The sequence below is a fragment of the Palaemon carinicauda genome, chromosome 25 (genome assembly GCF_036898095.1).
Source record: "Palaemon carinicauda isolate YSFRI2023 chromosome 25, ASM3689809v2, whole genome shotgun sequence".
Classification (NCBI taxonomy): domain Eukaryota; kingdom Metazoa; phylum Arthropoda; class Malacostraca; order Decapoda; family Palaemonidae; genus Palaemon; species Palaemon carinicauda.
Window position 1 is genome coordinate 102551088 of NC_090749.1, and position 25122 is coordinate 102576209.

General features: G+C 44.3%; 1 protein-coding gene across 2 annotated transcripts in view; it reads right to left on the bottom strand.

The window, feature by feature from the left end:
- Positions 1 to 16225: 16225 nt before the first annotated feature.
- Positions 16226 to 25122, bottom strand: part of LOC137618763 (osteoclast-stimulating factor 1-like) — a 28838-nt gene continuing 19941 nt past the window's right edge. For both annotated transcript variants that reach the window (XM_068348948.1, XM_068348949.1), the window contains exons 5-7: positions 22247 to 22452; positions 21102 to 21205; positions 16226 to 19995 (exon numbers count right to left, since the gene is read on the bottom strand). In XM_068348948.1, the coding sequence (XP_068205049.1) occupies positions 19851 to 19995; positions 21102 to 21205; positions 22247 to 22452 (455 nt within the window). In that variant the 3' untranslated portion in view covers positions 16226 to 19850. The remainder of the gene's footprint in view (positions 19996 to 21101; positions 21206 to 22246; positions 22453 to 25122) is intronic.

Genomic DNA, 25122 nt, shown 5'->3' on the forward strand with positions numbered 1-25122 from the left:
CAAAAAACTGCTATTTAAATTTTTTTTTGCATATTTTTTATAACTTTTTGAGAAACTTCAGGCATCTTCCAAGAGAATGAGACCAACCTGACCTCTCTATGACGAAAATTAATGCTCTTAGAGCAATTTAAAAAATATATACTTCAAAATGTGCTGGGAAAAAAATAACCCCTGGGGGTTAAGGGTTGGAAAGTTCCAAATAGCCTGGGGGTAAAAGGGTTAATATGAAGGTAAACAACATTAAACTCTAAAAATGAAAATATGAGGTTGTTCACTAGCAACAGAAGCAGAAAGCTACCAAGGGTTGAATACAAGGGCCACTTAGATCTTATTCTCTCTCCTCAGCTGGCCGACAGATGCGAGACTGCTTGAAGCGAGTCATCATAGACCCACTAAAAACAACTTCCTCCAGCCTTAGGGAGTTCTTTGGGCACACCTAACCTAGCTCCTAAGAATTTATATATTTTTTCAACATATAGCTAATTAGATTTAATTTCTATCAATATACAGTATTACGTTTTTTGTTAAACTTCTATTCACTTGAAAAAGAGAAAATTACTGTACAGGGTACTTGAAAATACAAATTTTAAAGCTGATTTGCATATTTCTTAATTATATTTACTTTGTATTTTTCCTAACAATACAATCTCGAGTCCTTTAATATACGTATGGCATTATCAATTTGGCCATAAATATTTACGTAGGTAGTTATAGCTAAGGACAGATCAGCGAGACGATCACTTCTGACGTTCGGGCCTAGACGAATGCGAACAATTGTCCTTCAATGAGAGACTCATCCCTGTGGGGGAGGAACTCCCCATGAACCAAAATCCAGCTGGTTTAACTTTTACAGGGAAATATCAAGAGCACTCGGCAATGTACACGAGGGAACGTGATCAACTACCACTAACCTTTTAATGGTCTGAGCATGAAGATGACGTAAGTGTTAGGTTAGGTCCATGCCATGAGTAAATGATAAACGATCATACATGAACTATATACAGTACTGTGTTTGTAAGTCAAATATGTGTAAGTTCAGTACTTCCTGTATGTGATCAGCTGACTGACATACTTGAATATTGGCATTTTGGGCTAAAAGTAGATGAGGCTACTGACGTAATAAAAGATAACCATTCAACCCTTTTACCCCCAGGCTATTTGGAACTTTCCAACCCTTAACCCCCAGGCATTTTTTTTTTTTCAAGCACATTTTGCAATTTATATTTTTTAAATTGCTCTAACAGCCTTAATTTTCGTCATAGAGAGGTCAGGTTGGTCTCATTCTTTTGGAAAATGTCTGAAGTTTCTCATAAAGTTATCAAAAATATGCAAACAAAATTGTTAATAGCATTTTTTTGCAAGGACGTACCAGTACATCCATGGGGGTAAAGGGATGTGTTTTGTGAAACGTACCAGTACGTCCTTTGGGGGTAAAAGGGTTAATATGTTATTTTCATTAGTAAAATAAATTTTTGAATATACTTACCCGATGATCATGTAGCTGTCAACTCCGTTGCCCGACAGAAATCTATGGTCGGGATACGCCAGCGATCGCTATCCAGGTGGGGGTGTACTCAACAGCGCCATCTGTGAGCAGGTACTCAAGTACTTCTTGTCAACAAGAACTCAATTTTCTCCTCGGTCCACTGGTTCTCTATGGGGAGGAAGGGCGGGTTCTTTAATTCATGATCATCGGGTAAGTATATTCAAAAATTTATTTTACTAATGAAAATAACATTTTTCAATATTAAACTTACCCGATGATCATGTAGCTGATTCACACCCAGGGTGGTGGGTGGAGACCAGCATACATGTTAACAAAGAAGCTAAGTATCCCGTATTTCATTTTATTAGTTATTCAAAATAACAAACATAAAATAAATAAGTACCTGGTAAGGAAGTCGACTTGAACCATTACTCTGCCTTTTTTAAGTACGTCTTCCTTACTGAGCCTAGCGGTCCTCTTAGGATGCTGAACGACTCCTAGGTGCTGAAGTATAAAGGGCTGCAACCCATACTAAAGGACCTCATCACAACCTCTAACCTAGGCGCTTCTCAAGAAAGAATTGACCACCCGCCAAATCAACCAGGATGCGGAAGGCTTCTTAGCCGACCGTACAACCCAAAGAACAACAATAAAAAGTATTCAAGAGAAAGGTTAAAAAGGTTATGGGATTATGGGAATGTAGTGGCTGAGCCCTCACCTACTACTGCACTCGCTGCTACGAATGGTCCCAGGGTGTAGCAGTTCTCGTAAAGAGACTGGACATCTTTGAGATAGAATGATGCGAACACTGACTTGCTTCTCCAATAGGTTGCATCCATAACACTCTGCAGAGAACGGTTCTGTTTGAAGGCCACTGAAGTAGCCACAGCTCTCACTTCATGTGTCCTTACCTTCAGCAAAGCAAGGTCTTCTTCCTTCAGATGAGAATGTGCTTCTCTAATCAGAAGCCTGATGTAGTAAGAAACTGCGTTCTTAGACATTGGTAGAGAAGGCTTCTTGATAGCACACCATAAGGCTTCTGATTGTCCTCGTAATGGTTTTGACCTTCTTAGATAGTACCTAAGAGCTCTAACTGGGCAAAGTACTCTCTCCAGTTCGTTCCCCACCAAGTTGGATAGGCTTGGGATCTCGAACGACTTAGGCCAAGGACGGGAAGGAAGCTCGTTTTTAGCCAAAAAACCGAGCTGCAAGGAACATGTAGCCGTTTCAGATGTGAAACCTATGTTCCTGCTGAAGGCGTGGATCTCACTTACTCTTTTAGCTGTTGCTAAGCACACGAGGAAAAGAGTTTTTAATGTGAGGTCCTTAAAAGAGGCTGATTGGAGCGGTTCAAATCTTGATGACATAAGGAACCTTAGGACCACGTCTAGATTCCAGCCTGGAGTGGACAACCGACGTTCCTTTGAGGTCTCAAAAGACCTAAGGAGGTCCTGTAGATCTTTGTTGGTGGAAAGATCCAAGCCTCTGTGGCGGAAAACCGCTGCCAACATACTTCTGTAACCCTTGATCGTAGGAGCTGAAAGGGATCTTACTTTCCTTAGATGTAACAGGAAGTCAGCAATCTGGGTTACAGTGGTACTGGTTGAGGAAACTGCATTGGCCTTGTACCAGCTTCGGAAGACTTCCCATTTAGACTGATAGACTCTGAGAGTGGATGTCCTCCTTGCTCTGGCAATCGCTCTGGCTGCCTCCTTCGAAAAGCCTCTAGCTCTTGAGAGTCTTTCGATAGTCTGAAGGCAGTCAGACGAAGAGCGTGGAGGTTTGGGTGTACCTTCTTTACGTGAGGTTGACGCAGAAGGTCCACTCTTAGAGGAAGAGTCCTGGGAACGTCGACCAGCCATTGCAGTACCTCTGTGAACCATTCTCTCGCGGGCCAGAGGGGAGCAACCAACGTCAGCCGTGTCCCTTTGTGAGAGGCGAACTTCTGAAGTACCCTGTTGACAATCTTGAACGGCGGGAATGCATACAGGTCGAGATGGGACCAATCCAGCAGAAAGGCATCCACGTGAACTGCTGCTGGGTCTGGAATCGGGGAACAATACAACGGGAGCCTCTTGGTCATCGAGGTAGCGAATAGATCTATGGTTGGCTGACCCCACAGGGCCCAAAGTCTGCTGCAAACATTCTTGTGAAGGGTCCACTCTGTGGGGATAACCTGACCCTTCCGGCTGAGGCGATCTGCCATGACATTCATATCGCCCTGAATGAACCTCGTTACCAGCGTGAGCTTTCGATCTTTTGACCAAATGAGGAGGCCCCTTGCGATCTCGAACAACTTCCTCGAATGCGTCCCTCCCTGCTTTGAGATGTAAGCCAAGGCTGTGGTGTTGTCGGAGTTCACCTCCACCACCTTGTTTAGCTGGAGGGACTTGAAGTTTATCAAGGCCAGATGAACCGCCAACAACTCCTTGCAATTGATGTGAAGTGTCCTTTGCTCCTGATTCCATGTTCCCGAGCATTCCTGTCCGTCCAGTGTCGCACCCCAGCCCGTGTCCGATGCGTCCGAGAAGAGACGGTGGTCGGGGGTCTGAACAGCCAATGGTAGACCTTCCTTGAGAAAAATGCTGTTCTTCCACCACGTTAGAGTAGACCTCATCTCTTCGGAAACAGGAACTGAGACCGTCTCTAGCGTCATGTCCTTTATCCAGTGAGCAGCTAGATGATACTGAAGGGGGCGGAGGTGGAGTCTCCCTAACTCGATGAACAGGGCCAGCGATGAAAGTGTCCCTGTTAGACTCATCCACTGCCTGACTGAGCATCGGTTCCTTCTCAGCATGCTCTGGATGCATTCTAGGGCTTGGTTGATCCTTGGGGCCGACGGAAAAGCCCGAAAAGCTTGACTCTGAATCTCCATACCCAGGTAGACAATGGTCTGGGATGGGACGAGCTGGGACTTCTCTAAATTGACCAGGAGGCCCAGTTCCTTGGTCAGATCCATAGTCCATCTGAGATTCTCCAGACAGCGACGACTTGTGGGAGCTCTTAAAAGCCAGTCGTCTAAATAGAGGGAGGCTCTGATGTCTGCCAAGTGAAGGAATTTCGCAATATTCCTCATCAGTCTGGTAAACACAAGAGGTGCCGTGCTTAGGCCAAAGCACAGGGCTTGGAACTGGTACACAACCTTTCCAAAGACGAATCTTAGGAAAGGTTGGGAGTCTGGATGGATGGGGACGTGAAAGTATGCGTCTTTCAGGTCTAACGAGACCATCCAGTCCTCCTGCCTGACCGCTGCTAGGACCGACTTCGTCGTCTCCATCGTGAACGTCTGCTTGGTGACAAAAGCATTGAGAGCACTGACGTCCAGCACCGGTCTCCAACCTCCTGTCTTCTTGGCTACCAGGAAGAGACGGTTGTAAAAGCCCGGGGATTGATGATCCCGGACTATGACCACCGCTTCCTTTTGTAGCAAGAGCGACACCTCTTGTTGCAACGCTAGCCTCTTGTCCTTCTCCTTGTAGTTGGGAGAGAGGTTGATGGGAGATGTAGCTAGAGGGGGATTGCGGCAGAACGGAATTCTGTATCCCTCCCTTAGCCACTTCACAGACTGAGCGTCTGCACCTCTGCTCTCCCAAGCTTGCCAGAAGGTCTTGAGTCTGGCTCCTACTGCTGTCTGGAGAGGAAGGCAGTCAAAACTTGCCTTTTGCGGACTTGGAACCCTTCTTGGACTTGCCACGGTGACTGTCTGCACGGGTACCTCCTCTGCTGGAGGTTCTGCCACGAAAGGGCGGGATGAACCTAGAAGCAGGTGTGTCAACTGCTGCAGGGCAGAAGGGTCTAGGCACGGAAGGTAAGGTTTTAGCCTTACGTGCAGAAGAAGCCATCAGATCATGAGTATCCTTCTGGATAAGTGAGGCAGCCATCCCCTTAATCAGCTCCTCCGGAAACAGACACTTGGAGAGAGGAGCAAACAACAACTCTGACTTCTGGCAAGGAGTGATACCAGCTGATAAGAAGGAGCAAAGATGTTCTCTCTTCTTAAGGACTCCTGAGACATATGAAGCCGCAAGTTCACCAGACCCATCCCGAATTGCCTTGTCCATGCTAGACATGATCAGCATGGCCGAGTCCTTATCTGAAGGGGAAGTCTTCCTGCTTAAGGCTCCCAAACACCAATCGAGGAAGTTGAATATCTCGAAGGCACGAAAGACTCCCTTCAACAGATGATCTAAATCGGAAAAGGACCAGCAGATCTTCGAACGTCTCATAGCCAACCTGCGGGGAGAGTCAACCAGACTTGAGAAGTCGGCCTGGGCAGAGGCAGGAACCCCCAAGCCGGGTTCCTCTCCCGTGGCATACCAGACGCTCGACTTAGAAGCAAGCTTGGGAGGAGGAAAGACAAAAGAGGTCCTTCCCAGTTGCTTCTTGGAATGCAACCAGTCCCCCATAACCCTCAAAGCTCTCCTAGATGATCTTGCGAGAACAAGCTTGGTGAAGGCAGGCGCAGCAGACTGCATGCCCAGAGCAAACTCGGAGGGAGGAGAACGAGGGGTTGCAGACACAAAATGCTCAGGATACAAGTCCCTGAACAAGGCAAGGACTTTGCGAAAGTCTAAGGAGGGAGGCGAAGACTTGTGCCCTTCAATATCAGAGTGAGGTTCATCCAGATGTGCAGCTTCATCATCCGATATATCATCATCCGAAAGTTGAGTTGTGAGTGGCAAAGGCAGAGCAGCAAGCTGAACGGCTGAATCCGGCAGAACGGGTGCATGCGTACCTGCGGATCCAACATCATGCCTCTGCTGGTCGGTCTGCGAGCTGGCAACAACAAAAGCAGAGGGCTGGTGTGTGGGAGGGGCTGCGGTGGGCTGAGGAGCATGCGGTATGGTATGCAGAGCATGCTGTAAGATATGCGGCTCATGCTGCATGGTATGCGGAGCATGCTGTAAGGTATGCAGAGCATGCTGCATGGGCTGAGGAGAATGCCGCATAGTGCTGGAACCCGGCAACTCCTGATGCGGCAGCTCATGCATGTTAGCAGATGGTGCAGCAAGAACATGCGTCTGGCAGGGAGGACTGCGCATCGGTGGAGGAGCTCTCACAGGTGGAGTGTGGGAGCAGGCAGCCGCAGTATCTGCTGAGCGCACAACCTCTGCGGGTTGTAGGTTAACAGGAGAGGTGTTAACTTTCTCGGCATGATACTCCTGCATGAATGCCGCAAGCTGAGACTGCATAGTCTGCAGCATGGACCACTTAGGGTCTACTGTGGTTGGAGCAACAACAGACGGAGCAGTAGCCTGTTGAGGGACCACTCTACCTCTCTTGGGAGGTGTGCAGTCATCAGATGACTGCGGCGAGTCCGAACTGACCCAGTGGCTACACCTGGGCCGTTGGACTAGCTCGGAAGGGACCTTACGTTTGAGCGGTCGTGAGACCTTGGTCCATCGTTTCCTCCTGGAAACTTCTTCCACAGACGAGGAATGTAAGGGCTCATTCGTCTGTATGTGGATGGGACGATCCTTAACAGATACGTCCGCAACCACTGAGGATACATCCGTGCGCCGATCAAGGCCTGCCGAACCCTTTGGTCCTTCGACATTGCTTCTCCCCTGGGCTTGGGAGCTTGCAAGAGGTCCCGGACTGGGAGGACGACTGGCACGCACAGATGTACCCTCATGCGCAACACTGACACTGACACTATGCACATCACTAGCACTAACACTTCCCACTGCACTCTTCGCTTTCAGCTCTCTGACATCTGCCAAGAGCTGATTACGGTCACTAACCAACGACTCCACCTTATCACCGAGAGCCTGAATGGCACGCAACATATCAGCCATTGCAGGCTGAGCACTCGTAGCAGGTTCGGGAGTCACCACCACAGGGGAAGGAAAAGGTTGAGGGGCATGGGGAGAGGAAAAATCCACAGAGCGAGAACTCCTCCTATCTCTCTCCTTCTCTAACCTACGTGCATATCTAAGGAATTCGTTAAAATGTTATTTTTATTAGTAAAATAAATTTTTGAATATACTTACCCGATAATCATGTAGCTGTCAACTCCGTTGCCCGACAGAATTCTATGGAGGGATACGCCAGCTATCACAATACTAGAAGGGGGTGTACTTACCAGCGCCACCTGTGGCCAGGTACTATAGTACTTCTTGTTGACACCTCCTCAATTTTTCCTCGGTCCACTGGTTCTCTATGGGGAGGAAGGGAGGGTCGATTAAATCATGATTATCGGGTAAGTATATTCAAAAATTTATTTTACTAATAAAAATAAAATTTTTCAATATTAAACTTACCCGATAATCATGTAGCTGATTCACACCCAGGGGGGTGGGTGAAAACCAGTGTACAAGATTAAAGGATAGCTAAGTATCCCATATTTCATATAACAGTTATCTCAAATAACAATGAAATAATAAGTACCTGGTAAGGAAGTCGAATTGAACCGTTACTCTGCCTCTTTTTTAAGTTCGTCTTCCTTACTGAGCGCAGCGTTCCTCTTGGAGGCTGAATCAACCCAAAGGTGCTAAAGTATATAGGGTTGCAACCCCTACTAAAGGACCTCTACAAAACCTCTAACCCAGGCGCTTCTCAAGAATGAATAGACCACCCGCCAAATCAAAAGGATGCGGAAGGCTTCTTAGCCTACCGTAACAACCATAAAAACAACAATAAAAGCATTCAAGAGAAAGGTTAAAAAAGGTTATGGGATTAAGGGAATGTAGTGGCTGAGCCCTCACCTACTACTGCACTCGCTGCTACGAATGGTCCCAGGGTGTAGCAGTTCTCGTAAAGAGACTGGACATCTTTAAGATAAAATGATGCAAACACTGACTTGCTCCTCCAATAGGTTGCATCCATTATGCTCTGCAGAGAACGGTTTTTATTAAAGGCCATCGAAGTAGCTACGGCTCTTACTTCGTGGGTCCTTACCTTCAGCAATGCAAGGTCTTCCTCCTTTAAGTGAGAATGGGCTTCTCTAATCAGAAGCCTTATATAATACGAAACCCCGTTCTTGGACATGGGCCTCGAAGGTTTCTTGATGGCACACCATAAGGCTTCTGACTGTCCTCGAATAGGTTTAGACCTCTTAAGATAATACTTGAGAGCTCTGACAGGGCAAAGAACTCTCTCTAGTTCGTTACCTACCATGTTGGAGAGGCTAGGTATTTCAAACGATCTAGGCCAAGGACGTGAAGGAAGTTCGTTCTTTGCTAGGAATCCGAGCTGAAAAGAACATGTTGCAGATTCGGTCGTGAAACCAATGTTCTTGCTGAAGGCATGAACCTCACTGACTCTCTTAGCTGTTGCAAGGCAGACGAGAAAAAGAGTCTTGAGGGTAAGGTCCTTGAAGGAAGCTGACTGGAGAGGTTCGAACCTAGGTGACATAAGGAACCTTAAGACTACGTCTAGGTTCCAGCCTGGAGTGGATAGACGACGCTCTTTAGACGTCTCAAAAGACTTAAGGATGTCTTGAAGGTCCTTGTTGGAAGAAAGGTCCAAACCTCTGTGGCGGAGAACTGAAGCCAACATACTCCTATACCCTTTAATCGTAGGGGCTGAAAGGGATCTCTCATTCCTAAGATGTAGAAGGAAGTCAGCTATTTGGGTCACAGAGGTATTGGTAGAGGATATTGAATTGGCTCTACACCAGCTCCGGAAGACTTCCCACTTAGATTGGTAGACTCTACGAGTGGAAACCCTTCTTGCTCTGGCAATCGCACTGGCTGCCTCCTTCGAAAAGCCTCTAGCTCTAGCGAATCTTTCGACAGTCTGAAGGCAGTCAGCCGAAGAGCGTGGAGGTTTGGGTGCAACCTGTCTACGTGAGGTTGACGTAGAAGGTCCACTCTTAGAGGTAGAGTCCTGGGGATGTCGACTAGCCATTGAAGTACCTCTGTGAACCATTCTCTTGCAGGCCAAAGGGGAGCAACCAGCGTCAGCCGTGTCCCTTCGTGCGAGATGAATTTCTGCAGAACTTTGTTTATTATCTTGAACGGTGGGAATGCGTAAAGGTCGAGATGGGACCAGTTCAGTAGAAAAGCATCCACATGAACTGCTGCAGGGTCTGGAACAGGGGAACAGTACAGCGGAAGTCTCTTGGTTATGGAGGTGGCAAACAGATCTATGGTAGGTTGACCCCACAAGGTCCAAAGTCTGTTGCACACACTCTTGTGGAGGGTCCATTCCGTGGGAATGACCTGATTCCTTCTGCTTAGGCGATCTGCTGAGACGTTCATATTGCCCTGAATGAACCTCGTGACCAGAGTGAGGTTTAGACCTCTTGACCAAATGAGGAGGTCCCTTGCGATCTCGTATAGGCTCCTCGAATGGGTCCCTCCTTGCTTGGAGATGTAAGCCAAGGCTGTGGTGTTGTCTGAGTTCACCTCCACCACTTTGCCTAGCAGGAGGGACTTGAAGTTCAGCAGGGCTAAATGAACTGCTAGTAGCTCCTTGCAGTTGATGTGGAGCATTCCCTGTTCCTCGTTCCACGTTCCCGAGCATTCCCGTCCGTTCAAGGTCGCACCCCAGCCCGAGTCCGATGCATCTGAGAAGAGATGAAGATTGGGGGTCTGAATAGCCAACGATAGGCCCTCCCTGAGAAGGAGATTGTTCTTCCACCACAGGAGAGTGGTCTTCATCTCTTGGGTGATTGGGATAGAGACTGCTTCGAGAGTCGAACCCTTGTCCCAATGAGCTGCAAGATGGAATTGAAGAGGGCGGAGGTGGAGTCTCCCTAGTTCGACGAACAGGGCCAGTGATGAAAGGGTCCCTGTGAGACTCATCCACTGTCTCACCGAGCAACTGCTCCTCTTCAGCATGCTCATGATGCACTCTAGGGCTTGGCTTATCCTGGGGGCCGATGGAAAAGCCCGAAAATCCTGACTCCGAATCTCCATTCCCAGGTACACAATGGATTGGGAGGGAATGAGCTGAGACTTTTCTATGTTGACTAACAGACCCAGTTCTCTGATTAAGTCCAAAGTCCAGTTGAGACTCTCCAGACAGCGACGACTCGTGGAGGCTCTCAACAGCCAGTCGTCTAAGTAGAGGGAGGCTCTGATGTCCGATAAGTGGAGGAATTTTGCTATATTCCTCATCAGATGAGTGAACACCATAGGAGCTGTGCTTAGGCCAAAACACAGGGCTTGGAATTGGTAGACAACCTTTCCAAAAACGAATCTCAGGAAAGGTTGGGAGTCTGGATGAATAGGAACGTGAAAGTAGGCATCTTTCAAGTCCAACGAGACCATCCAGTCCTCCTGCCTGACCGCTGCTAGGACCGACTTCGTCGTCTCCATCGTGAACGTCTGCTTGGTGACATACGCGTTGAGCGCGCTGACGTCCAGCACCGGTCTCCAACCTCCTGTCTTCTTGGCCACTAGAAAGAGACGGTTGTAGAAGCCCGGGGATTGATGGTCCCGGACTATAACCACTGCCTTCTTCTGCACAAGAAGCGACACCTCCTGGTGCAATGCTAGCCTCTTGTCCTCTTCTTTGTAGTTGGGAGAGAGGTTGATGGGAGATGTGGTCAGAGGTGGTTTTAGGCAGAATGGAATCCTGTAACCGTCCCTCAGCCAACTGACAGACTGGGCGTCTGCACCTCTCTTTTCCCAGGCTTGCCAGAAGATCTTGAGTCTGGCTCCTACTGCTGTCTGGAGATGCGGAGAGTCAGTTTTTTCCTTTAGAGGTCTTGGAGCCTTTCCTAGACTTGCTCCTGGAAGAGTCTGGACGGGAGCTTCCTCGGCTGGGGGCTCTACCACGAAAGGGCGGTATGAACCTCGTAGCAGGGGTATCAGCCACTGGGGAGCGATAAGTCCTGGGGACTGAGGTAGCAACCTTAGACTTACGAGCCGATGAGGCTACAAGATCGTGTGTGTCCTTTTGTATCAGGGCAGCAGACAAGTCCTTAACCAGCTCTTCGGGGAAGAGGAACTTCGAGAGCGGAGCGAAAAGGAGTTGTGACCTTTGACAAGGTGTAATGCTGGAGGAAAGGAAGGTACACAGCTGTTCCCTTTTCTTCAGAACCCCTGATACAAACATCGACGCAAGCTCACCAGATCCATCTCTAATGGCCTTATCCATGCAGGACATTAATAGCATGGCAGAATCCTTGTCCGCAGGAGAGGTCTTCTTGCTGAGGGCTCCCAGGCACCAGTCTAGAAAGTTGAACATCTCAAATGCTCTAAATACGCCCTTCAGTAAGTGATCAAGGTCTGAGAAGGTCCAGCAAACCTTAGAGCGCCTCATTGCAGTTCTCCGAGGCGAGTCTACCAGACTTGAGAAGTCAGCCTGGGCAGAGGCAGGTACTCCCAAGCCTGGTGCTTCTCCTGTGGCATACCAAACGCTCGCTTTCGAAGTGAGCTTAGTCGGAGGAAACATGAAAGAAGTTTTGCCAAGGTGTTGCTTAGTCTGCAGCCACTCCCCTAAGATCCTTAACGCTCTCTTAGAGGACCTTGCTAGGACTAGCTTAGTATAGGTGGACTTAGCTTGCTGTATGCCCAGCGAAAACTCAGATGGCGGAGAGCGGGGAATAGCAGAGACAAAGTGGTCTGGGTAAACCTCCCTAAGCAGAGCCAAGACCTTACGAAAGTCAATAGACTGTGGAGAAGGCTTGGATTCATCCACGTCTGACGAGGGATCTAGGTGTGCCTCCTCATCATCAGAAGCCTCATCACCAGAGTGTAGCGAAGAGATCGGACAAGAATGCTGAACAGCAGAGTCAGAACGAGTAGGAACAATATTAGAGGTTTCCTCTTCAAGTATCTGTTGAGGGAAAACCTGAGGCTCAGACTGCAAAGGCTGAACAAAAGACGAAGCAGAAGGAAGGCGCATGGGTGGAGGAGGCTGACTCCTAGCATGAGTGGTTGAACCCAAGGGTTGCGCTTGCTGAGCGGTTGGCGGAAGCGGAGTAGCAAGTTCCTGTTCCTGTGGTGTGAGCGGAGCGCGATGAGTTAGAGGCTGCGAAGAACAAGGTAAATGTCTCGCAAGCTGAGGCTCCTGAGGCGCAAGGCTAAGGAGTTGTGGTACTAGCCTTGTGGAGGGTTGAGCTCGCTGCAGCGAGAGCTGAGGAGACTGACTCATGGACGGGAGAGGTAGTTGTACCTCAACCGAGTGTTGCATCACTGGTGGAGCAGCAAGTGGAGGCGGAGGAAGAGAGGTATAATCCTCCTGATCCCATTGTAAAGGTTGCCTTAAGGAAGGCGGAGGCTGAACACCACTGGGAACAGCAAACTCAGAACGTGGCTCAACATCGTACGCCTGGCAGGTGGTACTGCGATCAGGCGGAGCGAGCGCAGGCGGAGCGAGCGCAGGCGGAGGGAGTGCAGGCGGAGGCGGAGGCGCAACACTCTCAGCCCGACACTCACGCATCAAGTCCGAAAGCTGTGCTTGCATGGACTGTAGTAGAGTCCACTTGGGGTCGGCAGAAACTACAGAAGGCTGAGGTAAAGCCTTAACAGTCGAGCTCTGTTGTGGCAGAACCTTACTCCTCTTGGGCGGAGTGCAGTCGACTGATGACTGCGGCGAGTCAGAGCTGAGCCAATGACTGCAGCCTGGCTGAGCACTCGCGGACTGGACTCTGCGTTTAAGTGGTCTCGAGACCTGAGTCCAACGTTTCTTCCCTGACAGTTGATCAGCGGACGAGAAAAAGACGGGCTCAATCGTCTGCAGGTGGGAGTGACGGTCTTTGGAAGACACGCCCGCAACCACCGAGGATACTTCTGTGCGCCGAACAAGGCCTGCCGAACCCTTATGCCCTTCGACATTGCTTCTCCCCTGGGCTTGGGAGCTTGCAAGAGGTCCCGGACTGGGAGGACGACTGGCTCGCACAGAAGTATCCTCACGCACCACACTGGCACTGACACTAGCACTTGGCACTGCACTGACACTAGCACTCGTCACAGCACTGGCACTAATTCCACCCACTGCACTCTTGACCTTAAGTTCCTTGACTTCGGCCATAAGAGACTTATGATCACTTACCACTGACTCTACTTTATCGCCTAAGGCCTGAATAGCACGCAAAACAACAGACATATCAGGCGGAGGGCAAATAGTAGGATCGGGGGTAGCCACTACAGGGGTAGGAAAAGGTAGGGGATCATGAGGTGAGGAAAAAAGTGAAGAGTGAGAAGAACTCCTCCTAACTCTACCTCTCTCTAACTTAGTTGAATATTTCAAAAGACGGACAAATTCAAGTTCCGAAAGTCCGGCGCATTCCTCACATCGATTTTCTAACTGACAGGGCCTGTCCCTACAGTCAGAACAAGCGGTGTGAGGATCTACCGAGGCCTTCGGAATACGCCTATTACAAGACCTACATCGTCTATGGGAGGGGGCTTGCGAAATGTCAGACATCTTGAATCCAAAGAGTTAGCCAAGGGGGGTTCCAAAATCAAGCAAAAGATCGTTAACCGTTAATCAGGACTATATAAAAGCTATCTAGCTAATATAAGAAGGTTTCCAGTAAAGCGACAGCCGAAATCTGAGAGAATACTTCACCAATTAGCCGTGAAAAAACTCGAAGATCATAAGCGTATCCCAGAACGTCTTGCCGGAAGCACGACAGAGGAAAAATTGAGGAGATGTCAACAAGAAGTACTATAGTACCTGGCCACAGGTGGCGCTGGTAAGTACACCCCCTTCTAGTATTGTGATAGCTGGCGTATCCCTCCATAGAATTCTGTCGGGCAACGGAGTTGACAGCTACATGATTATCGGGTAAGTTTAATATTGAAAAATCGAATTCCGAAAGCCCAGCACATTCCCCACATCGATCTTCCAATTGACAGGATTTACCCCTACAATTGGAACATACGGTGTGAAGATCTATAGAGGCCTTCGGAAGACGCCTAGTACAAGTACACTGCCTGTATTTAGGAACTTGGGACTGGTCAGACATCTTGAATTTAGAAGTAGTCAAGGGGGAATTCCAAAATTAAGCAAAGTTCGTTAACCAATAAATCAAATTAATTCCAAAAGCTTGCTAAGCTAAGGATTAAGCTTCCTGAACAGCGAAGGCTAAACTTTAGAGCAAATACATCACCAAATCGTGAACAATAACTCCAAAATCAACAGCGTATCCAAGTAGGTCTTGCCGGCGGCACGACAGAGGAAAAATTGAGTTCTTGTTGACAAGAAGTACTTGAGTACCTGCTCACAGATGGCGCTGTTGAGTACACCCCCACCTGGATAGCGATCGCTGGCGTATCCCGACTGTAGATTTCTGTCGGGCAACGGAGTTGACAGCTACATGATCATCGGGTAAGTTTAATATTGAAAAAACTTATGTATATGTATCTGCAAATGGAATCAAGGAAGATCTGTTCTTGTGTCAACCTATCTTTGGTAGAGCCACAGTGGCAGAGGTCTTCAACATGATTGACAATCCTTTTAGTGAACACACTGAACATACTGACATAGCCCCGTCTTGGACGCACTGCCTGCTTCATCAAGCATTAAGAATGAAGAATTAGGTAATTTGCTCAAAGAACAGTCTCTTAAAGGGAAGACTTTCCCATGTTACGTAAACATTTTAGGGCACAACACACCCCTCACCTATAGCACAGTGAATCACGCTGGCTATCCTGTGGAAAAGTACTTCGGAGAGTGTATGAATTTAGTACTGTAATGATAATGCTACATTCCTCTACGAAAATAAAAACTAAAGTGTACAAAATAAAATTTTCAACTTGTTTCGAAATGTACGAGAATTTTCAAATATTCTAACCCTAAATAGAAAGTAATTGTTTATCGGCCATTTGAACACTGCTGGGGGAGTTTCCGTCTTACTCTAAAGATGTAGACGTAAGCAGATAAGAATGGATAAGGAACCCAAGTGAACTTCATCCAACTAACCTCTGCTATTTTCAAGGTTTGCACATCCCTCTAATTTGCTCCTGAAACTGCAAATGCAGAAAATTACCAGCCTCTTTCCACAATTATACCTTTGTCCCTTGACTGTCGGATTGTCTAATATAATTACTAATCTCATTTACATCTTCTTCTTCTTCCCAGCTGGTTCCCATTTTATATGGGGTCGCCGTTGCGGATGAGCCGTTTCCATCTTTTTCTATTCTGCGCTTCTGCCTCATCAATCCCCTTCTCCTGTAAGTCTCCTCTCACACAGTCCCTCCATCTCTTTCTTGGTCTCCCTCTTCTTCTTCTTCCCTGAACCTCCATCTCCATAGTATGTCTCCCAACGTGGTCCTCATCTCTCCTCATCAGGTGTCCATACCATCTCAGCCTCCCTTCCTGCACTTTCTTTAATATTTCCACCACCTTTGTCGACCCCCTTATGAAGTCATTTTTTATCCGATCCTCTCGTCACTAACCTCATTTACATCAACGAAGTAATATAACAAAATTGGAATTTGTATTTTTCTCTAACAATTAGTGATGACTCTAAAATCAGATTTCAGCAACTTGATTTGTCATGTGACGAATCACCGAAACATATTTCATGCGGAACTTTTGGTAGTAAGTTAAATAGTACCCTTCCTTGTCATCAGAGGCCACTGACATTTTATCCACTGAAAATAAAGCGAAGCATTAAAACAGACAAAATGAGAGAGGCAGCCGACATCAAAAGTGTGTATAGCTGTAGATGGGAGGGCCTTCTACGCCCCCCCGTCGGTAGTTCTAACTACCTCGTTGAATTCTAACGGTCGTTCCAGCCTCGCTAGGACGTTCTCCTACCAAAGGACGTTGGTTTGTCTTCGCTTAGGAACAAATTAGGGTTAAATATTACTTGTAAGGACATATAAAACACTGTGATCTTCTTTTATTTATTCCAGGAGAATTTTTGATGCTCGCAAGATTTTTCATACTTTCTTATAAAACTAACATGAGAAGTATAAAACTACATTTCATACAACCTGCATAACCATAAATATATTCGTAAGATATATTAAGTCTCCAAACACTTCTTAAGTTGGTTGCGAGACTTCGGCAAGATATATATATACTGTATATGAATAGGATTTTAATATTTATAAAATAGGATTTACGGTACTGTAAAACCTAAGATTTAATTATTTAATATGGATGTTTTTTCTGTGGCTTTCTTAGATTCTTTTTCTAAACTGAGTTTTCTGAAGATAAAAACAACACCTTGTGTGCGTCTATGCCGGTCTTTTGGTAGGTTAGACAACTTCCTAATCTCAAACTTTAACCTAGATCTGTTCAAATGCGGGTTATCTGTTAAGAGAGGACTGTGCGTTGGAGTGAATGCTGGATATTGCTCCAAAGATGGAAGTTTTGATACAGATCATTGGAAGATTGACCAGGATATTTCCAAGCTATTAAGACACACAGGAAGGTCCGCACTGACGCATAGGTCATGCTGAGTGTGCAGGAAGGAGATCTTCGCCTTCTGGGAAAACAGAATCATCTGAAACACCTCTATAACATGACACGGCTAAGCACCTTGCGATCTGAGGGGCCGAGGAAAACGAGTACAACGATGAAGCCATCCTAAATATATCGTACAAGCAGGAAACGGAACGCTTGTAACTTGCTGCGGACTGACATCCATTCCACTTTTTATGGATTCAAGAACCCTTTAGTCTCTAAGTCCATTGAGGATTTCCAAGATTGGCAACAAGAAAAACTTGCAGAAGGTTGGCCGGAGTATCCCCGCACAAAAGGCTTTCTTCGGTCGGTGAAAATTACCTTTCGGAAGCTGTGACAAAAAATAGAAAAAGGAGAGACATCATTTAACAGCTGTTGAGTTACAGCACCTTAAAGAATAATACAGAGGTAATAGTATCTTCTTTAAGAATGATTTAGAGATAAGAGTGGTTAGAGAGCCACATTAGACTATTACATTAGGGCAGAATATTCCTCCTCCTCTTGAATAAGCAGCGATACCAGCAGATTTGATCAGTGTCTCCTTGCAGCAACAGAAAATCAGGAAAGTCATCCAACAAATAGTGTACATATGTGTGTGTCTGGGAAGCTTGTAGGAGGAGGGACTCAAGTAAAATATATTATTAATATTAGCCAAATTACAATCCCATTTGGAAAAGCAGGATGATATAAGCCCAAGGGATGAGGGAGGCACATCTACCTGAGGTGGTTTACAAGTCCAGACAAAACTTGGCAACGTTGCAAATGACAGCCATGTTCCTAAGTTTCTGCAGATAAGTTGTTGTCTCGGTTATGAAAAGAATCAATCGCATCTATAAAACATGGCCTTTCCAAAAACGTGCATTAAAATGAAATTCAAGTAAGAATCTAAACACAAAAATTATTGGAAATCTTAAGAGGAAATAATGGAGTTTATGATGAGTTGATTCTTCTTCGGCATTTAACAGTGATTGAGGAAGAAAAGAGGTCCTTTTTCTCAAACTCATCGACCAAACCAGTATCGCAGAGTAAGATCTCTGGATATTGTCCGACAAAACCAACATCGGCACGCACACATCCATTTGCTTCGCACCTCTTTTGTCGAGATCTACAGTATATATACTTCATCAAGCCACAATGGATGAAGGCACATCACATGATAAATTCTAATATTGCCTATAGTAACATGAATAACTCTTTAATAAAATATTCATTTTATATTCATATAAAGTATTACAGTACTTTATTTGATAAGAAATATACCATAAATCTATACGGGACTGTATATATAAAACCTTGACAAATTAACAAGTGCAGTAAGCTACTGCTTCACTAGTTTGTCAGCTCCCCTCCGACACGCTTCCGCTTCCAGAGACGTTCGGGCCCTTGAATTCTAACGCTTCACACACCGAAGATCGTATACAATAATCTCGATAGCTTTTCTGGACCGTCTCTCCCGTTTACTATGAACATCCAGAACAAACTTCCATAAAGGAGAGCTTGGCTAAACAGTCCCCTTTCTGATAACCTCATCGTGATGGTTCACTAATTTATTCTAATTACTTTAAAATGTAACTCCTTCAATCTATCAATGCCTTGTGATTTACCATCCTTCAACCTGATAACAGCTTATTTTAAATATGAAATTGCCACGTTCTCAAGTCTGTAGGTAAGTACGTATATTTGCGTACTGTGTGAAAGCAGAAAGAAGAATTGGCGTATTTCTTTACGTTTACAAAATCGGGTGACTGCATCTAGTCAATATCTGTACGTTAAATCTCCGTACACAAGGCCACGGGAAAGTTCCTCATCTCCGTTATGAGTATGCTGTTCTTCACAGCCCAAGGAGCTTCACTTTCTTCCTGGGGATTGCGAGACGACAAACCTAGCTCGACTAGCTCCCGATGGCTAAGCCACAAACATCTAGCACCATTCAAGTTTTCACAGGAATTAACATATCAGTATCTAATACAAGATCTATAACAATTATAAGCACCAGCAGTTGGACTATATTTCGACAACTGTTAGTTCCAAAAGCCCCTTAAGACCCAAAGATTACGCGAGATTTCCAAAAGTAGCATTTTTCAAAAGGTTCTATTCTCACAACTTAGAATGTCTTTCAACCTTACGAGTCTTTCTGACTGAAATCTGAATAAGAAAATAGTATACAATCTTTCTAAGATTACCAAGGCACCTTCTAGTCTCAATTCAGACTAGGTACCAGACACTTGTAACGAATTCAACGTGCGATTGCATCTGGATAGAACGCCTGTAATTATACATTTTGTGTGAGGGCACCAGCAGTTTGTGAAATCGAAGTAATCAAGAGATAAAATGCCCGAGTTATCTTTAACAAAGACGGAGAAACCTGGAAAACACGTTAGCGTATTGTAAGTTTAACCCTCACCTCTCTATATAATGCCCATAGCACCTAGATTTTCCCACCCCAAAAATCCAACAGATTCTATTGTTATTCTGTGAGCCCTATTTGGGACTTGGCAAAAAACAAAGACTACTCCCTACCGAGAACAGAATATAATGGAATGTACATACTGATCCCTCTGTACCGCGTGTGAGAATTGAATACTATCCTTCTCGCCGAGATAAACAATTCCCTCGCCTTCGTACCTTCAATTACACCTGATCTCTCTCAGAGACTTGATATAATTGTAAATTTCTTTAAATTTTAATGGGGCCCAGTTACAAACAATAAAAATACGAACTGCAAGACAATGTGTGCGTAAAAGAAGAGATTTTCAAGTCAAGAAAGACTTTGCTACTATACAAACAGAACTAAACACTAAAGTGTACTAGAATCAAATAACAAAAAAAAAAACAATTGTACCTAATATGATCAAATACGTCGTACAAGGATATATAATTCAATCGGATAATTGATATACAATCTAATGGAAAAAATCCTAATTAAAAAAAAAAGGAATTGTGCTTTGGAATGTACAAGTATATCCTTTGGTAAACAAATCAATTTGAATTAAAACTAGAACCATTTCGATCTGACTCTACAAACGACGAACCCTCTTTCCTCGACTTACTCGTCCGAATCCTCGGATTCGTCGATACCGTAATCGTTGTTGTCGTAGTTTAGAGGCTCGTGATTGATGTTGACCGTGGCCTCTTCTATGGCGGCGATGACGGACTCTCTCTTGGCGAGTTTCCTCGGGGTGCAGTTATCCCTGCGAGGCAATAGAAAGAAATGGGATGCCGTAAATGCGGTGGTTTATAATCGGCAAGAAGACAGCTATGAGTTAAGCACTACTAGACAGAAGCAACACTGAGTATTAGTTTTCTTTGTACTGAAAGAACTACAGTTAGAACATCGTATAGTTCTCCTTGGAAAGGGAAGAGGTACTGTTTAATCGATTAAATGCAAAACTTTAACCCTTTTACCCTCAGGCTATTTGGAACTTTCCAACCCTTAACCCCCAGGGGTTATTTTTTCTTCAAGCACATTTTGCAGTATATTTTTTTTAAATTGCTCTAACAGCCTTAATTTTCATCATAGAGAGGTCAGATTGGTCTCATTCTCTTGGAAAATGCCTGAAGTTTCTCAAAAAATTATCAAAAATGGGAAAAAAGAAATGTAAATAACAGTTTTTTGCAAGGACGTACCGGTACGTCCATGGGGGTAAAGGGGCGAGTTTTGTGAAACGTACCAGTACGTCCTCTGGGGGTAAAAGGGTTAATAGGAACAGAAAGAAAGCAAATTGAGAGGAAGGATAATTAAGTGTAGGTTCTCAACTTAAAACCCAGTGTCATAAAAATTTTCTTCTTTAACAGTTCAACAATTTAATTACATATGCTATTAAAACTTGAAAGATATTACCCCAAGGAGAGTACATGAATTCCAATTGATGTTAAAAAGCCAAAGAACAGTTAAGTAATTTTCATTGTAGATAAAGTATCTACTCTATCTATTTTTTTTTTTTTTTTACCCAAGTCACTTATTCATGTAAAGAACAACACCTTTACTGTGTTCTATGGTGCCGTGCAATCTCCTCGGCGAAAACTTCAAGCCACTACTGTACCAGGTCGTAGTTTCTGGTCCGCATTGCTTCACAATAACGTTTATCGGCTTTACTCTTTTCCCTGATCTTTAAATTACAGTAGAGTCCTCTAATATGTATTTATCTTGCCTTAATAGACCATATTTTAACCACGCCTCATTAAGTTTTCTCTCATCAATATATTCTAGTTTTCCTCTCCTTTCCATTTCTCAACATGTTCTTCAATAATTGGATAATTCTCTACAAGATGACTCAAGAACTGAGCAGCACCTTACCTGTTCACAACCGAGGCATTTGCCTTGTGCTGTATCAACAACTGAACGACGTCCGTGTGGCCCCGGACGGCCGCGCAGTGGAGTGGAGTGTCCCCCAACTTGTTCTAAAAAAGAGCAAAGTAAAAAAATATAGAAATTCATCCAATATTTTCTACAACATCGATACATGATAATCTACCAGTCAGAAATATCAAGGATTCTAAGTGTGGAGAGATGATTTTGAGGTGCAGTCTGACCGCACTATTGGTGAGTTTGCCATTTGCAACATTGAGAATTTATTCAAAATTATACACCAAATAACACATGCCTTGATACAAAAGCAAAAAAAATACATAGCAGTAAGTCCCCTACATATGAACAAGATGCAGAAGAACCACAGGGAAAATGAAAATACGAAATATACGCTGAAGTCCTGACTAGTTTCGTGATACTTCTTCAGAGTCCTCTGAAGAAGTATCACGAAACTAGTCAGGACTTAAGTGTATATTTCGTATTTTCATTTTCCCTGTGGTTCTTCTGCATCTGAGCATCCCGTTTTCCTGTGATTTTTACGCATGAACAAGATGTGTTCCAAGTGTGGATTCTCAAGTACTGTACTATAATTCTTGAGTCCAATATGATCAACTTGCGACATCCCTCATCTTGATTGTTATATTCGGTCAGATAATTTTCCTGACAATACCGAGTTATCCTCAATATTCACCATGAATTCCTACAGCTAATTCTTTACAAAATACTTCTAAAAGAAATAAAAACGTTGTTTCTTTATTGCACAAACAGGTTCGTAAGTCAGTAAGTCAAAATGTTCTTAACCCTTTTACCCCCAAAGCTATTTAGAACTTTCCAACCCTTGATCCCCAGGCGTTTTTCTTTTTCAAGCACGTTTTGCAATATTTTTTTTTTTAGATTGTGCTGACAGCCTTAATTTTTGTCATAGAGAGGTCAGGTTGGTCTCATTATTTTGGAAGATGCCAGAAGTTTCTCATAAAGTTATCAAAAATATGCAAAAACTAATGCAAGTAGCAGTTTTTAGCAAGGACGTACCGGTACGTCCATGGGGGTAAAGGGATGAGTTTTGTGAAACATACCAGTACGTCCATTGGAGGTAGAAGGGTTAAAATCAAGGAGGATCTGACATTTCCTACCTGCAAATTGATCTCGATCCTGGGTTCCCTGAGCAGCCGAGTCACGCAGTGGAAGTGTCCCCCCTGGGAGGCGGCGTGGAGGGCGGACGAGCCGGTCTTGTCCAGGGAGTTCACGGAGATCCCGGCGGCGAGGCATTCCTCCACCATCTCGAGGTTGCCGCGACGGGCGGCATCGATGATGGGAGTTTTAACGTTGTCGCTCTTGACTGGGAAATGATAAAACAAGAATTTCAGATTTTATTTAATTTTCCTGATAAAATGAAGTCTAAAGATATAATGAATACATTTAACTTGATAAATTATTTCTTGTATATGAAAAGCAGTCAAGGTAAAGTGAATACACCTTTATACATAAGAAATGGAAGTAAATGCTTCTTTAAGCTTAAATTCCATAATGCATTACGTAAATAAAAGCTTTGTTTTTCCCTTTTTCCTTGTATTCCGATGTTCCTTCCAGCAGTTCCCCTGTTTATTGCTCTATTCACTTCTCTCATCATTTAAAGCCATGTTTTCAGGTCCTCTTAGGCCAGCATATATCTGTTGACGACTCAACAATTGCTTAAGTCGTCAAACTCGAAAAGCCATTTAGCGTACATCTATTTGCCTCGTTCCGCCAGTCGGAAGCGGAAGAAGAGAACCGGTGAATCCTGGTGCTCGCAAGGCAGCAATGCATGGTTAAGGAGCACTACCAAGGACTGATATCATACCGAAGGAGAGCGCTTGAAAATTCCAAGATTGCAACCTGTCAGGGGACAGTGATAAACCTCACTAAGATTCACTGAAGACAGACCTTGAATTCACTCTCTCTCTCTCTTCCTTTCTGGTTACAATATATAAAATCTCTTTTGATCATTCTTGGTCACCTTCCTACATTCTTCTCCTTTGCTTTCAGCTTTTCCCATTTCTATATGGGGTCGCTGTTCCTAGTCAGCCTTCCCCCATCTTCCTTTGTCCTGTACATCTTGTTTTCTTAGACCCTTTTCCTTCATGTCAATCAATAATTCAATCATTTATCTTCCCACCTGAACTTTGACCTTCCCTTCCTTCTTCTACTCTCTACCTATATGTTCATAAGCCTTTTACATATGCGTTCATCTTCTTTCCTCATGACATGACCAAACCATACCAGTCTTCGTTCCTGAACTTTCTTTAAAATCTCTAATAATTTAACTGTCCCCCTGATCAACTCATTCCAGATCTTATCTTTACTTGTGACACCAAACATACACCTTAGCATTCTCATCTTGGCCACTTCAATTATTCTTTCTTGTTCTTTCTTTATTGGCTAAGTCTCTCCCAAAAAGAGAATGGTTGGTCTTACTCATCTTCCTTCATATCTACTATAAACTTCAAGATAATAAGTAAAGCCTTCCTGGTTTACTTAATGTTACCCCTTCTCTCGATAAGAGGTTGGAAAACTTCTTATACCATCAAGAGCTTCGTGGAATACTCGATTCCTTATTGACCTCTCAAGAAAGTAGATTCACTTGTTGAATACCAACGACAATTATTCTGTTTTTAAAGATGAAGTTGCTTTTGATTCATTCATTATTTCCTGATGGGAATTATCTATTTTGCAGTTTATCATTCATTCTTTATTATCAGATTCATTATCTTTATATACCAATGTAAAACAAGATTTATAAATATCATATATTATGGAACCTCAAAAGTACAAACTTGATGCAAATGCTTTTCCGTTAAACAGATTGCAAAGTCTCTTTTTTTTCAATTTATATGAGCTGATCTATTTTAATGTTGTTACTGATCTTAAAAGATTTCATTACTTTCATTATTTCTCAAATATAGATTAACAGTTCAATTATGTTATTTCTCTACATTTTTTTCTGCTGGGCTGCTTTCTCTGTTGGAGCCCTTGAGCTTGTACCACCCTGCTTTTCATGATAAGGTTGTAGCTTGTCTAACAGTAACGACAACAATAACAACGCCTTTTAACTGGAATGGACAGAGTAGTGAGTGGGGGAATGATACGGTTGATAAGCCGTAGCAAAAGGGGCAATTGATATCTGGTTGGAGATCGGCGAGTCGTAGTCGTAAGTCACCACAGTCTTCGAGGTTCATTCTTTCCACTACTTTGTTAGAAGAGCAGAATCTACATTCACCCAATAGCAACAGAAGGTTTATTTTTGAATAGCGATTCATCTTTGAGGTCCAAACATACACCGATTAATTTAACTTCTAAAATGAAATCAATGACTGCATTTTCTACTTCCAAATACAAAGTTGCAATTATCTATTTTCTCTAGATCCTCAAAATGTACTTTGAAGTCTTTTTAATTTTAAAATGGCAACATTGTATATTTTTTTCATTTGCTCTTTCTTACAATTGCAAAATCTCTATGGGAGACTGTTAGATTTTCTGAGCTTGGATAAATGTACGGTCAATCTCTAGGTAGTAGGTTGGCCAGGGCACCAGCCACCCATTGAGATACTACCACTAGAGAGTTATGGGGTCATTTGACAAGCCAAACAGCACTACATTGGATCCTTCTCTCTGGTTACGGTTCACTTTCCCTTTGCCTACACATACACCAAATAGTCTGGCCTATTCTTTACAGATTCTCCTCTGTCCTCATACACCTGACAACAGTGAGATTACCAAACAATTCTTCTTCACCCAAGGGGTTAACTACATCACTGTAATTGTTCAGTGGCTACTTTTCTCTTGGTAAGGGTAGAAGAGACTCTTTAGCTATGGTAAGCAACTCTTCTAGGAGGACACTCCTAAATCAAACCATTGTTCTCTAGTCTTGGGTAGTGCCATAGCCTCTGTACCATGGTCTTCTTCAACTGTCTTGGATTAGAGTTCTCATGCTTGAGGGTACACTCAGGCACACAATTTTATCTTATTTCTC